A 22,423-nucleotide genomic window follows, 5' to 3' on the forward strand; every position below is an offset into this window, starting at 1 on the left:
TGCGCTCGTTCGTTCTCTCTCCCTCTCTCTAGCCAACATGGCCGACATCCCCACTCCTGGCTTACGCAGGGCTGCCAAGGGAGCTCCCCACAAAATGCCCCGGCGCCCATCTTTTCCCTCTCTTATTTATAGAAAAGCGGCGCGAGGCTGCAGACGTCGAGCTTTTTCGCAGCACTTGTCAATGAAGCTACTGCTCTTCCGTCGCGAGCGCGTGTTTATAACAATAATACCCTCGTCATCGTCGCCCGTCCGCGGCAGGAAGTGCGGCCGAGGTGCGTCGCGGTGCCAATCACCATCGCAACGTCGTCGTCGTCGTCGTCGGCCGATGCGGTGCAGCGTAGGAGGCCCAGGGAGGCCGAGACGCCGCCGCCGCCGCCGCCGCCAATCGTCTCCAGGGGCAGGGGTATCCTCGCCAAGATGCTCTCCGGCGGCTACTCCAGGTTCCGCGACTCGAGGACGCCGGAGCCGAGCAGCAGCTCCAGCTCGGCCGGCCTGTCGAGGCTGAGCGAACCGGTCGACGACGCCAGGCTCAGGCAGAGGAACGTCGCGAAGAGCCAGATCCAGGGGAGAGGCGCCCAGGGATACGTGTACAGGTGATTTGCTTGCTCGGGGAGGTGCTCGACGACGCAACAGGTGTCGCGAACGCGCTGCGGCTGGGAGCGATCCCTTTTATTTTTAACTTAACGACCGAATTCTCGATACGCGCCGGATCATTAGCGTGTTTTCTCAGTAATCCGATCGTGCGATCGACATATACGATGACGATTTTCGAAATCCCGCGGCGCTTCTCTGTTCTCGCCTCCTCCCCCGCGGACGCGCGCGCGCGCGCGCGTTTCGAAAGCTCTCCTTCTAATTTTGAATCCCCCGAATATCTCGTGTATTACTTTCAAATGCGCGCGCGATAATCGTTAATTGGGCGCGGATATGTCAAGCCACGTACGCGTTTCGCAACCGTGTCAGAGCAGACGGCTACTCCATCGATAGCTATATACGGAGCTTACACAATGTATACGCGGCGTATGCATATAGTTATATTGCGGAGCTTCAAAGAGGCGCGAATTTCGAAGCCTGGAATTTGATTCTGGAGCCGCGATAGCGTAAATAAACTTCGGATCGCGGGGCCGCGTGCGCTTTAAGTGGCCGCGTGTTAACATCGCCCGGAGCATATCGTAAACAAAAGCTTATAGAGACAAAAGTTATTGGAGCGTATTTTTGGCTTCTTGTTCTCGCGATGAATCAATTGTACGCGTTTGCACTTTTCGAGGTGGATTGGAAAGTCTTTCTCGGATTGTGCCGAGAAATATTCCAAGTCAACGTGTTCCGGGCTGCAATAAAAAGCGTTTAAATATAGGATTTATCTGAAGAATGATCTCTCGGGTCTAGCTATAAAACTATTTATTGCTATCTACAGCGGCGGGGAGTATTTTTAAGAAACGCCCTAATTTCGAGTCGCTTATGTCGGCGTGTCGTTGAAAAATTTGAATATTACACGCTTTTCGTTCGAGCGCTCTCGGTAGTAGAAAGCTCCATCCCGCGATTTTATTTAGAATAACTCGGGCCGATTGAATCGGATTGGGAAGTGCCTAAATAAACGCGTACACATCGAGTAGAAAAGACCAGTCTGGTGTGAGGCGGTTATAAATAGAACATGTGCGATCCAGACTCTGCGTATAATCGAGCAACCTTCCTCCTATACTTGACCCTAAGAAGGAAAAATCGAGCTTCTGCAAAAATTCCTCGATGTTTCGTAATATTTCAAACTACTTTTTATTCGCGCGTTATAAACTTGTACTGATAATGAATTCGATTAAAATTCACTGACCAAAAAAGTTTGCTTCTCCGCAGGACAAGGATTCCGTCGCCGATCAACCCGGAGGACCTTCCGCCGGTGTCCTCAACAGGTCGCTCCTACGTCTACAGAACGCGAGTGCCACGACGCGACATTGTCGCTGACACGAGCGGCGGTGGCGCCGGTAATCCCATAACTCGACGCCGAGGCGCCGTTAAGCACCACAAGGTACACGTCGTGCGCGGACACAAGCTCGTAGCCAAGTTCTTTCGACAGCCGACCTTTTGCGCCTTCTGCAAGGACTTTCTGTGGTGAGTAATAATATATCGGTACATATTTGCTTCTGATTTGGATTCTAACGAATTTCTATGATTTCAGGGGCTTTGGAAAGCAGGGATACCAGTGTCAAGGTATGGACGATTATTTGTTGCAACTTTTAAAAGAAAAAGCAATTTTTTCAGAAATTCATTTTTCTAGCTTGTCAGACTGCTGTGCACAAGAAATGCCACGACAAGCTGCTGACCAAGTGCCCCGAGAGTGGGAGAGAATCTGAAAGTACAATTGTAAGCGGCTCTGAAAATTAAGTTGTTTGTAGATAGCAGTAGAAACATAGTATAAGATTGCACAATGCGGTGAAATGGATTTTGTTGAAAATTAGTTGTTGGAAATAGGTATAGAGCGATGATTAGCGTGATGGAATGTTTCATTATGTCGAGAAACTGTTGAACAACTAAGATGTCGAATGTCATTAATTATTATTATGATTGCGAGCAAATGTAAGGGATTGCGAGACGCAATTGAATGAAATGTGTGTCACCCATAGGAGGAATCAAATGATATTATAACGGTGATGATTAAGATGAGTTTATCCATAATCAAAGCTGAAACTACGATTAATATTCTTTCAATGGGAAACTTTCTATTTTCAAATTCAATATGGTAATTGCACTGAGTTTTGCTTTCACAATTTTATTTAGTACCGTTTATAAGGCTACACTGTGGAATTTCCAAAAATAGCAAACTATTGACACGTCAAAATATGAACTACAGCTACAAAAAGCTCAAAGCTCTCATCTCGAATCGCTAGCAAAACAATTAAACGAAACAGTCGCGGAAAAGGCACTCGTCGCACGAGACAAACCGGTGAATTGTCTAAATACAGAAGCGCATTGTTCCGCGTCTGCGCGCGGATTTCTTGGCATGAGCGCGCGTCGATTTTTTTTTTGTCCTGCTCTCATCTGGCGCGCGTGGAAGACAGATGGCCGATCGCGGATCCATTATCGAGTCATTAAACCGAGCAGCAAATATTCCGAGATTTTCAATTGAAAGTCTGCTTGAGCTCGTTGAGGAGATTCGAATTTTTGCGCGGTCTCATTGAGATTAATGATGATCTCATGTATGCAGACGGGTTGCGAAGTTATGGCTTTGAAAAGAACGACAGTGTGAGAAAATAGTTCGTAAGCAGTTGCGATTAAAATTTATTGAACGATTGCTATGAAACGCAAATTATAGTAGCGATTATTAGAAAACGTTAAGCGATCAACGCTCTAAGAATATTGCAATCGTCATGTACAACAGTTACGATTTAGGTTTCGTATAAATTTATTAGCAAAAATTAGAAAAAAAAAAAAAATCGTTTCTGTTGCAGTATTTAAGAGAAAGGTTCAAGGTTGACGTACCTCATCGATTCCGACTTCATACATTCGTATCCCCGACGTTCTGCGATCATTGCGGGTCAATGCTTTACGGTTTGTTTCGTCAAGGATTGAAATGCGACGGTAAGTACCGAAAACTTAACAAGTATAAATATACTTCTATCACAATTGATTCAACATTCAGGAGCTTGGCAGCTATGAATAGCTTTAGGCAGTCTTTGAATTTAGGTTAATTTAAGATCGAGAACAAAGATACTCGTGCTGACGGATGCGGATAAGTGTCAGCATTCCGCATCGCCGATCGATGATTCAATAACGAGTGAATTATATTGATAATTAAGAAACGTATACGCCCCCGCGAGTCAGTGGTTACAAATCGATCTTGTGTGTACGATATCCCATGACACAACAGCCACTAGTACGAGCTTTCCGAAGACTCAACAAAAACGTCGCTCTTTGTCCTGTCGAGCGCGCAACGCAGAAACCGAGACGAAATCGCACGACTTAACGCTGACAAATAAGTAGTAACGCGCTGGCTCGTGCCAGACGCGCCGACACGTAGTTCAGCGCAGTTATACCTCGAGGGTACGTTATCTCATTCTGAATCTTTCCATTATATAAGCAGACTTGGAAGTACTGGAAAAGCTCGTCTGAATAGCGAGATTATAAGTATTCAGGGCCCGTAAAACTCGCGGTCAAAACTGGATACGAAAATAGCCGAGCCATTAGTTGGTCGAGGCTATTCCCACCGGTCGCTCCCTTCTTGACAGCTTCGCGTCTCGGCGGCAGTTCCATTCGTCACGGTACCTCTCGTCTTTCCCTCTCTCTCACTCTCGAAATCACCTTTGCCTGAGTGCGGGTGATGTTTGCTGGAAACAATTGCGCGAAAATTTCAAGTTGGACTCTACGGAAGAGAATCGCGAAGCCAGCTTTAATATAAGGAGCTGACCCTTATCCCCGAAATGCGAAAAGCCAAACTCTCGGCCAGAATCTCGGCGACACACACTCTTCCCGCGGTCTCGCTCTCTCACAGAGGGAGAGAGAGAGAGAGAGAGAGAGAGAGAGAGAGAGAGCACCTAGGCCCCGCCGAGAAATTCTATTCTTGCTTTGCCTCTGCCTCTCGCGCTCGGCTCTGTATCCCGCAGGGAGTATAGCAGCCGTTTACAACAAACTCTCGCGCAGTCGGTCTTGGCACCCTGAAGCGTGAGAACAGCGCGGCGACGGCGTCGGCGGCGGCGCACCGGCGCCTCTACTAACGCTCCAACAGCGCTCCAGCCCTTCTGATACCATACGCGAGTGTGTGAACAATCGAGCGAAGAGGAATCCGAGCGAGGATGCCGTACTACGGTGACGGTGCGCCGTACGGCTTTTACGCCGGCGGCGGTGGAGCCTTTGCCAACCACAGCTCGCTCATGACGGGCATCAACCGGTAGGCCTACCTACTGCCTTCTATTCTTTCTCTCCTCGTCGATTGCGTGCGAGAGTGCGCCCAATGCAATGGATCGATCGGTCGAGCGCGATCGGGATTAGGGCCGCCAGTTGGCTGGGGGATGCGAGAGCGATCGGTCTGAAAAATCGCTTCCTGTATAATTGTACCTCTCGAACATGGGACTCGAGTGAGTGTGATTTACCCTGCCGGTCCTGATCCCGACTCTGCGCGACTCTCTCTGTGTGTGTGCGCGCGACTACATGTCATATATCGGTTGAACGATGCGTATACGACGTTCGAATCAATTACCTCCAAATCACGGAAATGCCGCGTTAAATATTAATCGCCCGGGCGTCTATTTATGAGACCTCGTAAATTTTTGCAATAATCGCTTCATCGCATAAAATACGCATTTTTCAACGACAGACTCGACGCCAAATTTTCTAGTACGTATGCGTGTGTGTGTGTGTGTGTGCGCGTGTGCGATAGAGAAAATGTAGCGAAATTTGCATACACATAAAACGCTCGCCTCGAGTCATTGAGCGTGTTAGTTGTTACAGAATGCTTTTCTTTCGCTGAGCCGTACTTTCCCAATGTTTATTTTGCTACGTTTTTTCGCGCCACCTGCACGCGATGTATTTTTACACAGTGAAGACGCGTCTTCCAGACGGACACAATGCCGATCATGAACATTGCTGATAAATATCGCAACCCAGCGAATTTTCGCAAAATCCTTTTGGGGGCCGCTACTCTAAGCTACCGAAAATAACCCGAAGCTCGTCGGGCAAACGGATCGTGTACCCAGCGCGCGCGCGCGCGCGAACAATAAACCGCGAAAAAGAAGAAAAGGCGATGATGCGCGAGCAATGCCTTCCGCGTTGGCCGCGTGCGTCTCGCTCCGTACTTTGAGCTAGCCGCTCGGCGGAGAAAAAGGAGCTATTGAAGCGGCGATTTTGACGTCAGCGGCTGTTTAATTTTGGAGTTGACCGTAATATTTGCGAGACGGTCGTCGGTTCAATTTAAATTTCTACGCGAGAAAATTCCACCAGTACAATACCTTTCTAACGGGGGTTCGGAACGAAGTTGGCTGTATAGAGTTTTCTTGAAATTTAAGTGACAGTGAAAGAGACGTTAAGTTGGTCCGAGAATAGCCGGCGAATTGCAGGTTGACGTTGTAATTCCGAAATAGTGCTTTTAGAAGTGCGATAAAGCCCCGGGCTTTTAGACACGCCATTTGTAGAATTACGAGCGAAAGCGTTCTTGGAAATAACTGATATTGCTGGTGGATCAAAAGATTTTTGTTCGAGCGAAGTCTTTTTTTATTTTAAATTTGACAAGCCACCGCTAGCTTTCTGTTTTTATCGACGTCTTCGCCTAATCACTGTTCGTAAACAATACGGTGTCGGGCTCGAGATTCCCAGCGTGTTTTTTTTTTTTCAAATTCATGTCTTTCAACGTGGAATTCGGTTAGGCGCAATGGAACTTATCGTAAATACCATAAATCTCCATTCTCGGCGAGACGATTCTCCTATTTCCGAAAGTCTGCACGCGCGAGAGGAGCCGGCTGCCAAGAAAGCTGCTGCTCTGCACGCGACCCTTCCTCGCGATTATGAGAGTGTACAGTCGAGAGATTCATTGTTCGGGTTTAAATCGGTAACGACGGCTTTACGAGCTGGTGCTCGGCGAGTTTCGCGATAAATTTTGCCTGCAACTGAAAGGATTCTCGAACGTTTTAGGAAATCGATAAACCAATATCACGAGAGAAGCAAAACAAACAAGCGAAACATAAAACGCCGTCGTCGGTGTCGAAAGTCGGCTGTTCCTTTCCGTCAACGCGAATCGATTACGGAACCTGCAGCGGTCTTAAGCCATAAAACTCTTTTTTAAACGGTCTTTAAATATCCCGCGCGTTATTGCGTCGCTTCTGTATACACGCGCTCGCGACACTTGTCGAGCAATTTCTCGGGTATCAGCCCTGGTGACATTTATAAGCGATTGTTGCCGTTGGGATCATTGCAGGGTGTAATCGAGTCGACGAGTTATGTAGTTCAAGATCGAAATGATTTCTTATTACACAGCTTTGGCTATTCGTTTCGGGAACTCGTGTTATTTGCTTTCTCGCAATGCCCGACATGTTGTTCTGCATTACGCAAGAGAACTTTTGAATTCCAAACGATCTCACGATTATATACATACAAGAGCCCCGGTTGAATTTCATAACCCCTCGAATAGACACGAAATTAAAACGGGTTGAACCACCTCGTACCCCCTTTATCTTGTCTCCGAGTCTCGAGCCTATCCATCACTCCCCTCCGCCCCCTTTGTCAGCCTTCTCCTCTTCTTTCTTCTTATTCCGACGATCTCGCGCACTTGGCAGAGTATCAAAGCGAGAGCGAACCGGACTCGGCGCTTTATAATTATATATCGCGCGTGCGCAGCCTTCGAGCGCGGGGGAGTTGACGTTTCTTCTTCTTCTTCTTCTTCTTTTTTTTTTTCTCGCTCGGAGAACTCGATGGCTTGGTTTCGCTGCGGAAGGGAGATTTCGATTTCGAGAGTGGACGATTTTGGTTTCGTTGAATATTCAATTGTGCATTCTAAAATGTGCACGCCTAATATTAACAAGACACAATTGATGCCAAGAGATAATTTCAGGGTTGGTCCATTCCAAAATAGAATACTTTAATGCCAGTCTACACAGAATTACGAGGAAAAACTCCGAAAGCTTATACTAAACACTTCAATTGTCGTGCACTTTCGAAGGAGGGGTTGGAAAATTCGGGGTTAAATATTTCCGCGTGAATCATTCGGTAAGCGATGCCAACTTTGGCTGCATTTAGAAAATCGAGTCTACTCTGGATCGGTTATAAATTTTACGTAATACCACTTTCTAATTTATATCTTAGCATTAATAATCGTGTAACGAAATATTTATATGAAAGCTCCTGCATTCGGCATAGCGTTTCTGCGCTTATTCACTGTCGTCCGCAAGCTTGTATTCCCTTATATATCATTATAAAAAGGTTCGAGGTACATCCTGTATTTTTAGTCAAGATTGAATTTATAAAATTAGTGAAACATGAAGCTTATATAGATAACCGAATCTCAAACTTTCGTCTTTGCCAACCATCAAAAATTCCCCAAAACATTCTGTCAACGCATACAGTCCAAAAAACTCCACCGCTCGTAAAGCACAGCAAGCGCGGAATGTCTTCCCTCTTTCCTCGGAAAACGACGACGATAACGACGACGACGACGACGACGACGACGACGACGACGACGACGACGACGACGACGACGACGAAGACCACGAGTACAGGAGCTAAAATTGTGCTCTGCTCGTCGGTGCAGCGGCAGCAAATATTCGCGCGCGCCGAACAAGTGTTTGTCGGAATAAGAGAAGCGAGCGCTTCCGAGTCGCTGCTCTGTGTGTATAAGCGTTGGACTTAAAATTAGCCGCTTCTGGCTGGCAAATCGCACCTGCCGGCTGCTGCCGACGTGTACGCGCGCACATGAAGATCGATCGAAGGGCGCTGAACTAGTGACGCCGATGACCGAGTGTGAAGCGCAAGCTCTCCGGCGCGAAATTTGAATTTAAATTTATTTTAGCGGGCTGTAGCGTTCGGGGGGTATATTCTTAGCGGGTGAGCGATGAGGTGCGTTTTTAACGGCAGTTGGACGGAATTTTCGATCCATGTATCTCGGAAGATGTATCAATTACTTGCTCAAAATATACTTTTTAAAATTATTCATAACCGTACCGCGATTGGAATAGTATATAAAAAGCGGTTTGAGTACTTCAAATCAAAATCAAATTAAAGACTTTATTTCGACTCTGAGTGATTTAACGGCGGCAATCCGTTGGCAACTTTATTTCTCGCGCGAAGTCAGCTCGCGTTTCGTCGCAACGCTCGAATTAACGTTTTTTTATTTTTTTGCTCTCCGCCGGCGATTTATGCATTTTGGCAGACGAATCGCGGCATACCCAGAAATTGAAGACTCCAAAACTGTATGTACGGATGCACTAAGACACCGACGTAAACGATTTTCGGGAATCTGTATTATGGATTTTTCTCGCGAATCTCGTGCTCTTGATGATTTATTCAGGGAACGGTTGCAAAATAAGCAGGACATCGTTAATGATGCACGTATTAATACAAAAGCTCGTTCGTTAGCTGTCGTTTCAGTATTTACCACAGTTTTTTCCTCGAGCCGCTCGGTTCTTCAGACGGCAGACGAAAATAAAAACGAGGCGAATGATCCCGTAAAGCTCGCCGTGTGCCACTGACGCGAATATTACAAGATGTAAATAAATCCCCGGAATCTGGTGCACTGGATTTATTTAGATTTTTAACGCTTTTACAATTGTTCGAATATTTTCGTCTCGTGTATGAGAAATGTGATCAGGATCTGAGAGAAATGCAGTAACAATCATAACTATGAATAACCAACCGCTGCTGCTTCTTCAAGCGCTAAAGGTCCGCGTGTGCGTATTACGTAAATTCTCTCGTCTCTTTCGGCACTCGCATATTGTTTTTCAAAACGCTTTTAGCTAGCCGCGCATCGACGTTACAAAACTCGCGACGCATGCGCCGCGCGACGGGATGAGCGCATGTAATTTTAGAAAATATGACGGATTGACAAATTCGATTTTTACGGGAGTGGAATAATCATTGAGACTCGATTTTATTAGCAATGTTCAAGCATAACGTAATTAATAAATTAGCGAAAACAACCTGTTCCGAATACTCGGAAGTACAAACGACAAAATTCAAGCGCGGCATTGGGCCATCAGAATCTTTACTGTGTAAATTAGTCAGAGGTGCGAATCCTAGCCTCAAGCCGAACCAATCGAAAGCAGCATCGAAAAAGCGAAAAATTCTTCCCCACAGCTACCACAACCCGATAGCGGCGCGATACTCGCCGCACCTGAGCACGATCTCGGAGTCGCCCTTCGTCACGCTTCGTCGCTTCTCGCCCGCGGTCTCGACCACGACGTCCCACACGACGAGCCTGTCCAGGCCCCGCCGGATAATCGACACGGCCGACATCGACGTGAGCAAGCCGCCGCGGACCCTGGCCCAAGAGAACCGGCCGCAGCGCCACCGGCTCCGCCGGGACCGGCCCACCATCAAGATCCGCTCGCAGGCCCTGAAGGACAATCCCGCGCTGCGCGAGTACAACGAGAGGCACGAGAAGACGGTCGGGGAGCTGCTGGTCGAGAAGTTCCTCATCAAGGACAAGGGCGAGCGGAAGATGAAGCTCTACCATCAGCCCAGCCTGATGGCCAACGACAAGGAGTCGGAGGAGCTGCCGAAGGAGAAGGAGAAGGAGAAGGAGATCCTGGCCGCCATCAGGAGGAGGGTCACCAGACGCATGACCAGGCGACGCTCCTCCGCCGACGTGCTGCCCCTCGACCCGGAGCAGATCGAGCGGGAGGCCGTCCTGCAGGCGGCTCAGGCCGAAGCCCTGGACAGCCTCGTCGCCGAGGAGCAGGCCGAGATCGAGGTCGAGGTCAGGCGGGGAACCTTCGCCAAGAGGCAGGCCATGAGGCTGCCTATGGAGGTCAGCGAGCTGTCCGAGACGGAGGAGGACGACGAGCTGGAGGACGAGCTGGAGGACGGCTCGAAGAAGCACGCCACGACCAAGAAGAAGAAGAAGCGACGGAAGAGTCTCGACAAGCTGTCGGTCAAGAGCGACGACGAGGACGAGCTCGAGATCCCCGAGAGCGTCATCGAGGAGGCGGAGGAGGCGGAGGAGGCGGAGGAGTTCCAGTGGGACGACAGGGAAAAGTGCGACGACGTCAGGGCCGTCCTGCCCGTGGAGAGCGAGGCGAAGGTCTCGAAGAAGGAGCCGCCGGTCGGCAAAGCCGAGGCCAAGGAGAAGGCGGAGAAGCCCAAGGACGAGCCGAAGCTCAAACCCAAAGACAAGAAAGCCCGCGAAAAGACCCCGAACCGGCTGAAGCGCACCGTGTCCGCGCCCCAGGCCAAGCTCGAGGAGGACGAGCCGACGGCCCGCTTCAAGGTCGAGGCCTGCAACAGCGTGGGCGACTTCTCCACCCTGTACGTCAAGGCCGCGGCCGAGAACTCGCGCAGCATCGAGCAGTTCCGCGAGAGCGTAAGCCTGCCGGCGCCGCGTCAACGAGCCCCGGCCAGCAACATCGAGACGGAAGTGCTGCTGCCGGTGCGCAAGCCGTACGTGCGCGACACCTCTCGAAACAGCGTCTACCTGGCGCTGAAGCCCAGCCAAGCGAAAAAAAGCGACGACGGCTATAACTCTTCGATTATTACCGACGAGCCGCCGACCAATAAGGAAAGCGCCGCCGAGTCAAGGCCTGCCAAGTGCGCTGCCGTCGTAGCTGCCGATCGATCGAAGATAGAAAGTGCGTCTGAGCCGATTATTAGGGCGGAGGGGGCGCAGCGGCAGATCGAGCGAGGTGCTGCTGTCGTCGTCGATGATAAGAAGCAGGAGCCCGGGGACAGAGCGATCGTCAAGAAGAGCGCGGGAAGAGGCGGCGAGGAGTTCGTCTCTTGGTGGGACGAGAGCGAGGAGCCAGCCGAGCTCGAGCCGAAGATAGAGGCTGCGAAAAGCGAAACCAAGCTCGCGGAGAAAGTGCCGGATAAGCTACAAGTCGCCGAGTCGGTGGAGGCGAAGCTGAAGCCCGAACCGAGTGAACTCAAGACCAGGGTGGAAGTGACGGACAAGAGTGCAACCGTTGCGAAGGAGAAAGTGAGCAAGCCTCTGGAGGAGCAGCCGAAGCCGCAACCCGTGCCAAAAGTCGAGGACGCGAAAAATTTGACGAGCAACCTAGTGTCCGCGTCGACTCCAGACAAGAAGCCCACCAGTCCCGTGAAAAAGGAAGTCGATTCTATTCCGGAAAAGAAAGCAACGAGTCCGGTTAAAGATTCAATTAAAGGAGTAGCCCCTATCCCGGAGAAAAAATCGAAGAAGGAATTCATAGACTCTGTTAAAGAAGTCGCCTCTACTCCGGAGAAAAAATCGGAGAAAGAACTCATAGACTCTGTTAGACAAGTACCCTCCATTCCGGAGAAGAAGCCGACGAGCCCTGTGGTCAAAGACGCGATAAAGGAAGTAGCTGCGATCCCGGAAAAGAAACCGGAGACTCCGCTCGTAGACTCTATCAAAGAAGTACCCTCAATTGCAGAAAAGAAGCCGGCGAGCCCTGCCAAAGATTCGATTAAGGAAGTAGTCCCGATTCCAGAGAAAAAATCGGCGACTCCTTCTACCGAGGAGAAGAAGCCAGCAAGCCCGATTAAAGATTCGTTGAAGGAAGCATCCACGCCGAAAGATACATCGAAACAAGTTCCCGCCAAAATCTTGGAAAAGAGGCCCCTCTCAAACAATGAGATAATCAAACCGAAATTCGACTTGCCCAGAGAGCATCATCTTCCTCGCATCCCGGAGGAGCCCAAGTCCGCATCTCCAGAGAAACAGCCAAGCAAACCAGTCGAGCCCCTGAAAAAGGACAAACCCAAGAAGAAGCTCGACTCGGAAGCCATAATGAAGATCGAGAAGAAGATTCTCGAAGACTCCGAGTCGCCCGACAAAATCCTCACCGGGGCAATACCCGAGCCTGCGGTATCACCGTCACCGGTCACGAAAAAAGAGCCGAAAGTAGGTCTCGCGACGGAGAAAAAGAGCGATGCGACCGCAGCGCAGCCGGAAATAGACTTCTGGAGCGAGATCCGAGCCGAGGAGAGCAGCGTGAAAGTCACACCGAAGAAAGTTCAGTCTCCCGTCGACGAGCAGCTGCCGCACTCGAGGAGACACTCGCCGGAGAATCTGAAACTCGATCTGTCGAAGATCCGCGACGACAGCGCTGCCCCGCCGGAGGATCTGAAGACGCCGCTGGTGGAGGACCTGAACAGAACTCCGCTGGTGGAGGAGCCGTCCACTCCGCTGGTGGAGAACCTCAGCGAGGTGCCACTCGAGAATCTTCAGTTGGAGAACCGCGTGCCCAACGGAGAGGTCCAAGTACCCCCGGAAATCGTTGAACAGGAAAATAAGGAGGAACAGCCGGAAGAAAGGGGAGGCATTTCCGGCACCGTCAAGAAGATCTCCAAGTGGGCCAACCAGGACAACCTGAACGAGGCCGACAAGGACGCCACCCCCCTCGCCTCGAAAGAGGTCAGTCCGCAAGCATCGGTAGCTTCGTCCACGACCAAGAAGAAGGTGGTCAAGCGCAAGAAGTCCAGCGCCACGCCGAAGAAGAAGGCTTCCGAGAAGGGCGAGAGCGCCAAAACCAAAAAGGCTCCGGTGAAGAAGGTCGCAGCCTCGCCGCAGACCTCCCAACTGAAAACCGCCATGTCGGCGTCGGGCTCGCCCAGGAACACACCCGGTCAGCGACCGCCCGATCTGATGAAGATGTTCTACACGACACCGGCGATTCTGCTGACAGCTACGCCCAGGGATCTGCGCAAGGTCAGGCGCGCCAAGGTCAAGAGGAAAAAGCCACCGACCAGGACCCCCTCGCTCAGCAGCGACAGCACTGGAAGCACCAGGAGCACGGCGACGACCAGCACGGAGGAGGGCAGCAACTGCGAGGAGGACGAGGAAAGGAAGAGACTCGCTTCCACGAGAAGTAATGACTCGGGATTCGATGGATCGCCGAGGCTTTCCAGTACGATGTGTTTTTTTTTTTGTTATCGACATTTTTTTTCCATTTTTTTTCTGGTTCACAATACATGTATCGTTTGCTTGTTACCTCGTGTTCTAACTCGTGTGGCTCGAAAAATTGTGGCAGACAATTATCCCGCGCGAATCCCCTGCAATCGCGTTACTAATTTCATCCGAAATAGTCGCGCGCGAGGGTAATAATAACCCGCGTCGGGCCTAATTGGCCGATTCGATAATCGCGCCTATAATTAATAACGTTTCTAAGGTGAAGGGACACACAGCCACAATGTTATTGTTCTTCTGGTGGGCCGAGGCGTGAGGGGAGTCACGTATAGTAGAAGGTGTGGTAACGCGCTTGTCAATCGATTGATTAACGAGGTGGAGGCTCGTGGTCAATGGCGCGGTTCTCGCTGATTGGACTGAAAATATTGTCCTGACGAAATTGTCGATAATCTCCGCTTGCGACAGTGGGTCTGTTTACGCGAGTTGTGATTTAAATTACGCAGCCAAGCTCCTGATGCATGTTGACTTGTTGTAAATATTGACGATGAGATTAATTTTAATGTACATGTACACGCGTTAGATTGTGACATGGTCTGCCACAAAAAGTGTGAAAAACTAACAGGAAACCTTTGCGGACTCAATCAGAAGCTCGTAGCCGAAGCTTTGCAAGCTCTGAAGAAAGGTGAGTGTTTTTGTTTCCCTCTCCAACGCTCTAATACACGGTTTGTGATGATTCGTTCAGTCGTGTGGCTTTCGTTCGAGCGCTGATTAACAGTTTGCATATCGCATCAGAACGGAAAACTCGCAAAAATAACCGATATTAAAATAGACGCAGCTTTTAGAAAAAATTTAATAGAGCAAGTTCATACTTGAGCCTGTGATTCGTTTATAGCTCTCGCATCAATAATATTCTCTCTGCGTAATCACTGAGGATATCCGAAAATAAGGATCGTCCATCTAGCAGACTAGAATGAGAAACGTAGGGGAAAAAAGATTAGCGGCAAGCATTAAACTCGGAATCCTTGAACTTGCTCCGTCATCTCCGGCGAAAATCGCATTGGTAAACTCAAAAGAGCGCCGAAAACCGTCGCGAATCGGGTCCGTCGATTGCGTCTCTCGCCCTCTCTTTCTCTCTCTCTCTCTCTCGTCTATACTCGAATATCGGCCGCACACGCGCACGCGTTCTATTCCGGTCCTCGACGCATCGTCGTCGCCTCATTATACCCGCGGCGAAGCTGCGCGTCACCGATCGCACGAGACTCGCGTGCCCGAATGTCATGCGTATAGGAAGAGCGACGGCTCTGCTTCTCAAGGAGACTTTCTTCGTTTTGTCTTGGTCGAGCCAAATTGATTAGGGGAGTGAATGCTGCTTTGTGAGTGCCGACGCGGAAATGCACCGAGGCTTGACGTAATCGCGTACTGCTACAGACATTTCAGGCTGGTAAAAATTTATTGAATAGAATTTTAATCGAGGATTTTGCTTATCGGGAATTGATATAAGCAAAGTGTATTTTTTCGAGTGAACAATTTTAAAATGTTTGCGCTATTATGAATGGACGGCTATATTTTAATTTATTTCCGTGAAGAGCCCGGTGCAGTATAACCCGAAGACTTTGTTAACTAGCCGGTGAATACGCGTTCAAGTCATCCCACGTGTCATTGCTTTTGATAGTTGGGCTTCGCAAGTAAACAAGACTGCAGATGTCTTGCTTCGTTATATCATCATTTTACAACGTGTAAAATGCATGCAAAAATGATCAATTGCATCAATTGCATCAATTTATCAACAATTTAATTTTGTGCATCTCTGACGCGTCGATCCCCAACGAACGTCATGGCATTCTCGAAAAATCTCTTTACTCTTTGCAAGCTCGAAGATCAGCTCGGAACCCCAAACAAAGAACTTTCACTAAAAAGAAACACAGTCCACCTCCAAGAAAAACAAAAGCTTTCGCAACGCCGTTCTTCATTTGCCAACCACATTTTCGCCAGCCATACCCACACGATCTAGATGCTCTCCCACATCAATCAAAGCAGTCGAGACACCAGCACTTAACCCGACAAGTTCAACCGAAAAGGCACACGATCGATCAGCTACTTACTCCACCATATTCGCATCATACCTATCTCTAGGATACAGCGCGACGCGACGCGGCGCACAATTGGCACGAAGCAACGCGCCGATGGTACGTTTCACTGGGAAAATCGAAAACCAGCGGCCGCAGTGCTTCCGCGACGCTCCGAGCGCGAGGACTGTGTGTTCGACTAGTCGTCTCGTTCTAGCCTCTCTGTGTTTTTCTCTTTCTCGGACGAATGGCGCTCGACGCGGACAACGACGTTCTTGCAGGTATCGCACTTCATTCGCTCGCACTCGCTGGTGGAGATTTTTCTTCCTCGCCGATGGATCAGGGCTGGTTGACGTTAATTCGTGCGGCTGTCCGTTGTTTACTTCGATCACATCGTTGTGCAGACTATTTTCAAACTCCGATCAGCTTTGAATTCTGTATTAATGAAAGTGTAAAATAACCCGCGACGTACAACGCGCTACGCGCGCGACATACTGTTCCACAACGATTAATCGCAATGACGAAACGCTTGCAGTTCATGGCATTCGAATCGGCTTTCGGTATAAATATTTATACTCGCCTCGACTATTTCGGGGAGATTCTATTTTCGCGGCGAATCGATTAGTCGATCGAAATTTTGTCAATTTCGTAATTCGCGCCGCGATACGCGCAGGATGTCTCTCTGGCTTACGATCAATGGTGCGCGATAGCAAATGCTCGTGATTATTGAGAAAGGCTTAACGCACACGAGATTTTTTGACTGACGACTTTTTTCAAGTTCCGAGAAAAGTAAAATTAGCTTCTGTATCTTGCTAATTACGATTTTTAAAGTTCGCGCCGATGGTACAATGTGCGTGAATCGTGGCGGTGTCGAAACGCGCGCGAAGCCGAGACGGTTTATTTGGATGATTTTGTTTAAAATTAGTCAGCTCTAATTGTCGCCGGGCTTCTTCAATTCGTACTGTTTTCCTGACTTATACGACTGCGCGAACGTCGCAACTCCGCAGTTTAACAATACGGTAATTGACAGTTGGACAGCTTCTGAGTTTCGTAATAAAGCTAATAATGTGCGGGGTTGATCTGCAGGAATGTCAAAGGAAAACAGCCCGATTAATCGAGAAACAAAGTGAAAAATGTCCACCAGCACGAGCATCAGTAGCGCGGTTAAGTTTCTCACGCTATTGACATTGCCGAAAGCAGGTCCGTCGTACGCTCGCGCCGGCCGCAAGTCCTTCGTTCGCCGGCGACTTCGGCCGTACGGCTACGCCGTTGACTTGGACGCGCCTCTGCCAGTGGCTACTGCACCAAGTGAGAGACAGAGAGAAGAAAACGCGCGCGAGCGTATACAGAGCGCGGCTTTGTTGTGTGTTTGGCCGAGCTATTTCGAGAGACCTCTGCTGCCGATGCTGCTCTTTGGCAGATAGTGACGCGGCCGAGCAATGTGGAGCGAGCTTGCGAATAGTTTCTGCCGATGATGCTCTTGCGTTGCTTGATTACTTTACAAAGAAAAAAAAAAAGTTTAAACTGAACGAACAGCCGTGAAGAATCGGGCGTATCATGCGCCACGCGTGCGCGCGGACTTGTTCATTCTCCGCTTTTTGAGGTCATTATTTCTGTTATGATATACCGGGAAGAAGCTCGTGAGACGTACTGGGATTTTCGTAGACGTTTGAATTTTTTGCGGCGTCGCCTTAATGAATTAGAGGAAGCGAGCGGCGCTGTCTTTGTGTGGCGAGACTTATTTTTTTTTTCCGAGCTTTGTTTTGACTATTTTTAAGCATTTGCGTTAGCAGAGCTCGGCGACCTCGAAAATTAAAAAGGCACAGTATCCTTCAATTTACAGTATTTCGGAATTGATTTTTTTTGTATAGCGCAGCAACTTAAATGGTTCGATCGAAATCGTCAAAAATATTGAAAAAATAAATATACGAAGTGAAATCGCAGCCGACCTTGACGGGCTCTGAAATCGCGAGAGAGTCCTCTCTCGGCCCACACGATCAATCGTCGCGTGCAACCTGTTGGCCGATCATCAAAATCCGCGGCTCGCTCGCTCCGATCGAAGAGCTGCGCTGCAGCTCTCTATTCATTTGCACAACGCTGTTCTCTCTTTTTTAAATCGCGAGCGCGATCCAGTTCGCCGCCGCACGGCCAAGTCTATTTTCGAAGCGAATGTTGCGCGGAGGCCAAAAATGCGCCCAGCTGATACGCTAGAGTATCGCGAGTGCGTTGCCTTTTCCCTTTCGAAGGGATCTTATAAGTTTAAGGATGATTTGCGCTCGCTCAAATGCCGCACTGCAGCCGAGTCGGAAATAGAATGCACGCGCTCGTTGTGGGAGGATTGATTGTTTTTGCAGGGCGCGGAATTGGGATTTATGCGAGGCTCGTGAAAATGGTTCGGCTATAGGGGTTTACGTTTGCTTGTTGCTACTAATTTAGCCTGACAGCAATGTTTACGTGTGAAAATTTTGGAGAAAAGGATGCGCGATGCCTCAACGGAGTATAATTCACATGGTAAAAGCTGTAAAATTATTGTAGTACAGAGCACTGGAAAATCAAATGATAAGCAGGCCGACGAAAAAGAAATGCTGCGAAACGCGCGATATAAGACTCGCGTTGAATTTGCTTCTATAATATTTTTAGAATCGGCAACGTTCCACCTCAGCTTTGATGCATCGCTGCTACTGCTGCTATACTCGCTATACTGATCCTAACACTGTGTACACATTCACTGCAGGCTTTCCTCGTCTAAAAAAGCCTTTTGTTGCCCCTTCGTGTGATTATATCTCGGTGTGAGTCGTGTGACGTAGTGACGCTCATTAACCACCACCAACAGCGGCTTCTGATGGTCGATAGCCATGGCGTAAGTTGGTTTTTTTTTTTAGAAATAACTTATACGAGCTGTTTGCAATATTTTATTTTTATTTTATTACACTTATAATGGAATCAAAGTAAAATCATTGACTCGATTGGGAATCTAACCCTGTATATGATAATGAGTTTACGATTTTTGAAAGTAATAATTTATTCGCTTATCCGACAGCACCGTCACAATCGTCCGAGAACCAGAGGAACGCAGATGGCGAACACTATCATCACAGCGGCCGGATAACACCACCGGCGACGAATTTGCCCAGGTTCAAGAAGTACGAGGTCACCGATTTCAATTTCCTCAAGGTATACCTTTTAAAAACTCAAAGCGTTCCTATTACGTATCGATTGCGTCGTTGTACTCGCAGCGCGAGTAGCGTCTGGCAGGTATACGATAGCGTGTGACCCAGCTTCTGAAACGGCGTCGTTTTCGAATTCACCCTATAACTGCCATCCCCGTAATCGACCAAGCGAGTCGTGTCGGAGTTCAATGCTCACGTCAGGTGCCCTGGCGGTGTGCTGTGGGAGTAATTCGTGCAAGGCCTTATAGAAAGCGAAAGTTACATATTTACCTGTATCTAGTGCAATAAAAGTATAAAGCATTAACTCGCACATTATTCCTCGCTGATGCAGGTTCTCGGCAAGGGCAGCTTCGGCAAAGTCCTGCTGGCGGAGCTTCGCGGCACCGAGTGCGTCTACGCCGTAAAATGCCTGAAGAAGGACGTCGTCCTGGAGGACGACGACGTCGAGTGCACCTTGATCGAGCGCAAAGTCCTCACCCTGGCGACGCGTCACCCGTACCTCTGCCACCTGTTCTGCACCTTCCAGACCGAGTCGCACCTGTTCTTCGTGATGGAGTACCTGAACGGCGGCGACCTCATGTTCCACATACAGAAGAGCGGCCGGTTCTCGGAACAGCGCGCCAAGTTCTACGCGGCCGAGATCTGGTCCGGCTTGATCTTTCTGCACAAGAAGGGCATCGTCTACAGGGATCTGAAGCTGGACAACGTGCTGCTCGATTTCGAGGGCCACATCAGGATCGCCGATTTCGGCATGTGCAAGCTGCAGATTTTCCTGGACAGGACCGCCGACACGTTCTGCGGAACGCCAGACTATATGGCCCCAGAAGTGAGTTGACTCGGATTGGCGTTAATTAGTTAATTTATAGTTAAGAAAAACAATTAACGACAAACTTGGACTTTCAGATAATAAAGGGGCTGAAGTACAATCAAGCAGTCGATTGGTGGTCCTTCGGCGTGCTGCTCTACGAGATGCTGACGGGCCAGTCGCCGTTCTCCGGCTGCGACGAGGACGAGCTCTTCTGGAGCATCTGCAACGAAAGGCCCTTTATTCCGCGATACCTCAGCCAGAGCGCCACCGACATCCTCGTCTGTCTGCTCGAAAAGGACGCCGGCAAGAGAATACCCGGCCACGAGATTGCCTGCCATCCGTTCTTCTGTGTAAATACAAATACATTATGTTGCTCTACTCGTGTCGTGGATGAGCGAAAGTTGGAACCGAATAATCAATCAGCAATGTCTATTTTCCGCAGACGATCACCTGGGACAAGCTGGAAAGACGCTCCATGGAGCCGCCCTTCAAGCCGGCAGTCGAGCACACCCTGGACACCCGGTACTTCGACACGGCCTTCACGACGGAGCGACCCAGGCTCACTCCCGTGCCCGAGCAGATACTCACCTCCATGGACCAGGCGGTCTTCCGCGGATTCTCGTACACGAATCCCAACGCCACCGACTGAGAGCCTGCGCATCGGTCCCTGCACCCCTGCAGCCGCGTGTTTTGGAGACACTCCGGGTCGGACGCTGCCTTTGCCGGCCCTCCCGGCTCGACGAGTTCGCGCAAACCTGCTAAACTACGAGCAATCGTACAGGGCCCCGACGACTCTCGAACTGGGACGCGCCGAGGAGTCAAAGCCTGAAGAAAAACAAGAGAGGGATGCCAGTTCTCCAGTCGAGAATCGAGACGAGCGCTCACTGCGCGAACGCGAGTTCTTCCTCCTTTCGAGGGCGAAAAGTATATCTCGAGGTAGTAGCTCCGCGTGTGCATAGCGTTCGAAGAGACGCAGCAGTTCTTTTTTTACCCCAGCGAGGGGAAAACGATTGTCGGCGATCACCTTGACACTTCCGTATCGCGCTTGTATCTAAATCTGATTTGAGGATGCATTTACGATATTTTCGATGTAGAACGCTCGCGAGCGAGGGAGACGGGCAGCTGTCGAACGCTCATGCTTGGAGCTGCTTCTGTCCGACGTTGTAAATAAAAAGTATTAGATTATAATTAACGAGCTGTTGCAGGATATTTATATACGGATTTTCTTATTATTTTCTTCTCCGATTATTATTTCATCTGCATCTCCCACCCGCACATGATTATTACTATTAATATGGCAGAGGTCTTGTTGTTGTTGTTGACCGACGTGCACATTTTTCTTATGCTATGCGCCGTTGTTCATTGTTGCAAATTTCAAAGTAATATTTTCTATATGTGATGAGCAAGTTGAATTTCTATTGTTGAGAGAAATTGGGTAATTCAAAGGACGTAAACGTTTTGTAAATGTGTATGAAATTTCATTATTTATAAGGTAATCATCACTAACATTAAAAATCGAATAAAATAACGTAAATCTGTGAGTGTATTTTGGATTGCTTTGGACACGAGCAACCGATTCCTACCCCGCCTATATAACGGTCCGACGAGAACGGAGAAACGCGGCCGTAAAACGTACAAAGTACGTAGTGCAAATCGGTACAGGGCATTTCAGCTGCATTAACGAGTTGGCGCATTAAACCGTAAAGCAGCAACTCGCCGCTTCAGAAATAGTATAGTAATAGGGGCCTATTCGACTTTTCGCGCGACGGCTCCAGACAACGCGTTATAACACTCCGACTCCAGTGTACAAGACCCGCGAGACTATTTCGTACACGTATATTCAAGTCGAGAAAGAGAGTTATTAATAGCACACCTAGAGCCGCGTCGCGACGAAGCGAAGCAGTGCCTTATTATTTTTGCCTCGGTAGATTAAGTTCGAGTGGCCCGTGCAGAGCGAGTTTTATCGGAGCGGCTTTTTAAGGGGATTTCGTCGGGTCCCTTTCGAGGCTTCGGATATAGGTTCATCAAGCATCGCGATTCGTCGTAGCCTTATCCAGTTCCAGGCGGCAAAAAAGCGTCTCCGAAAGATCAAAGGGTCAAGCGTCTCCGTCTCCTCTCGCGCGCTAACTTTAGACCCTCAAGGAATTGGCGTAGAGCCTGCTGCAGCCGCTTCCACGTTCGCTCGCCAAGTGCCGTCGTCGGCGAGAGAATATCGAGTTCAACGCGCGTCGCCACCGCCGCTGCAGCCCGTGCCTCGTGGTGAACACACGGGGAACGAGACGAGTGCGGGTACGTATTTCTGGGGAGGTATATTGCACTACTTGCATTTATCTGCAAAACGGAATAAAATTAAATCTCTGAAAACGTTGCACCTCCTCAAAACAATATACCCAATATCCGAGCACGACACCCGAAAACTTTCTCGCTCGCGCGACGAAAAAGAAGAAGAAAAGTTGGACGCGCGCTAGAAATAGAGAGGCGGCGAGATTTCGACACGCGCGCGCTTACTCCTCGGCTCCTTTATTTTCGCTTTACGCGGCTGCGGAAGTGCGCCGGTTGATGCGCCGATGAAAAACGGGGCCTATACCGCATTCTTATTTATAGCCGTATGTGCACGAGACTTGTGACTATGTGCTGTAATAAGTATTGAGTATTTACACACAAGTGCGGTAAAATAAAAAGCTCACGCCCGGTCTCTCGTCGCGGGCGAGCTAAATTGGTCGCGAAATTCGCAGAAGCTCGCGTTGAAAGCACAGCCCGAGCAAATTGAGCCCGTATAATACTGATGAAGTGAAGATGTTAATCTTGATTCAAGTACTCCGGAATTACAAGCCCGCTCTAGTTTTTCAATCGAGACTACGGAAAACCT

The 22,423-nt window shown here is 49.2% G+C and overlaps 2 protein-coding genes and 1 long non-coding RNA gene across 5 annotated transcripts; 2 read left to right on the forward strand and 1 right to left on the reverse strand.

The window, feature by feature from the left end:
- The first annotated feature begins 143 nt into the window (after nucleotides 1-143).
- On the forward strand, nucleotides 144-3,524 carry LOC116415742. Its single transcript, XM_031920835.1, has 4 exons — nucleotides 144-593; nucleotides 1,831-2,100; nucleotides 2,168-2,199; nucleotides 3,438-3,524. The coding sequence occupies exons 1-4, from the start codon at nucleotides 418-420 to the stop codon at nucleotides 3,461-3,463; spliced, it is 504 nt and encodes a 167-aa protein (XP_031776695.1). The 5' UTR covers nucleotides 144-417; the 3' UTR covers nucleotides 3,464-3,524.
- On the forward strand, nucleotides 3,453-21,095 carry LOC100117158 (titin). 3 transcript variants are annotated; one of them, XM_016989323.3, is made up of 6 exons: nucleotides 3,453-3,567; nucleotides 9,763-13,511; nucleotides 18,617-18,750; nucleotides 19,078-19,572; nucleotides 19,650-19,904; nucleotides 19,997-21,095. In XM_016989323.3, exons 1-6 carry the CDS (start codon nucleotides 3,560-3,562, stop codon nucleotides 20,201-20,203), a joined length of 4,848 nt encoding a protein of 1,615 aa, XP_016844812.1. In that variant the 5' UTR covers nucleotides 3,453-3,559; the 3' UTR covers nucleotides 20,204-21,095. The 3 variants fall into 3 exon arrangements, with proteins under 3 accessions (XP_016844812.1, XP_008216835.1, XP_008216834.1); XM_008218613.4 differs by lacking the exon at nucleotides 3,453-3,567 and adding an exon at nucleotides 4,599-4,873 and having other exon boundaries at nucleotides 9,763-13,472; XM_008218612.4 differs by lacking the exon at nucleotides 3,453-3,567 and adding an exon at nucleotides 4,600-4,873.
- Nucleotides 18,476-19,174, reverse strand: LOC116415743. Its single transcript, XR_004226326.1, has 2 exons — nucleotides 19,058-19,174; nucleotides 18,476-18,963 (listed from the first exon to the last, which is right to left on the reverse strand). It is a non-coding gene; the product is annotated as an uncharacterized LOC116415743 (long non-coding RNA).
- Nucleotides 21,096-22,423: the final 1,328 nt, after the last annotated feature.

The sequence above is a fragment of the Nasonia vitripennis genome, chromosome 1, assembly GCF_009193385.2.
Source record: "Nasonia vitripennis strain AsymCx chromosome 1, Nvit_psr_1.1, whole genome shotgun sequence".
NCBI classification, from domain to species: Eukaryota; Metazoa; Arthropoda; class Insecta; order Hymenoptera; family Pteromalidae; genus Nasonia; species Nasonia vitripennis.

Coding starts and splice junctions, on each gene's coding strand:
- LOC116415742 (XM_031920835.1), top strand. CDS start 418: ATGCTCTCCGGCGGCTACTCCAGGTTCCGCGACTCGAGGACGCCGGAG. Junction 2,101..2,167: donor TTCTGCAAGGACTTTCTGTG/GTGAGTAATAAT, acceptor CTATGATTTCAG/GGGCTTTGGAAAGCAGGGAT. Junction 2,200..3,437: donor GCAGGGATACCAGTGTCAAG/GTATGGACGATT, acceptor TTTCTGTTGCAG/TATTTAAGAGAAAGGTTCAA.
- LOC100117158 (XM_008218612.4), top strand. CDS start 4,779: ATGCCGTACTACGGTGACGGTGCGCCGTACGGCTTTTACGCCGGCGGC. Junction 4,874..9,762: donor CTCATGACGGGCATCAACCG/GTAGGCCTACCT, acceptor TCTTCCCCACAG/CTACCACAACCCGATAGCGG. Junction 18,751..19,077: donor CCGATTTCAATTTCCTCAAG/GTATACCTTTTA, acceptor TCGCTGATGCAG/GTTCTCGGCAAGGGCAGCTT.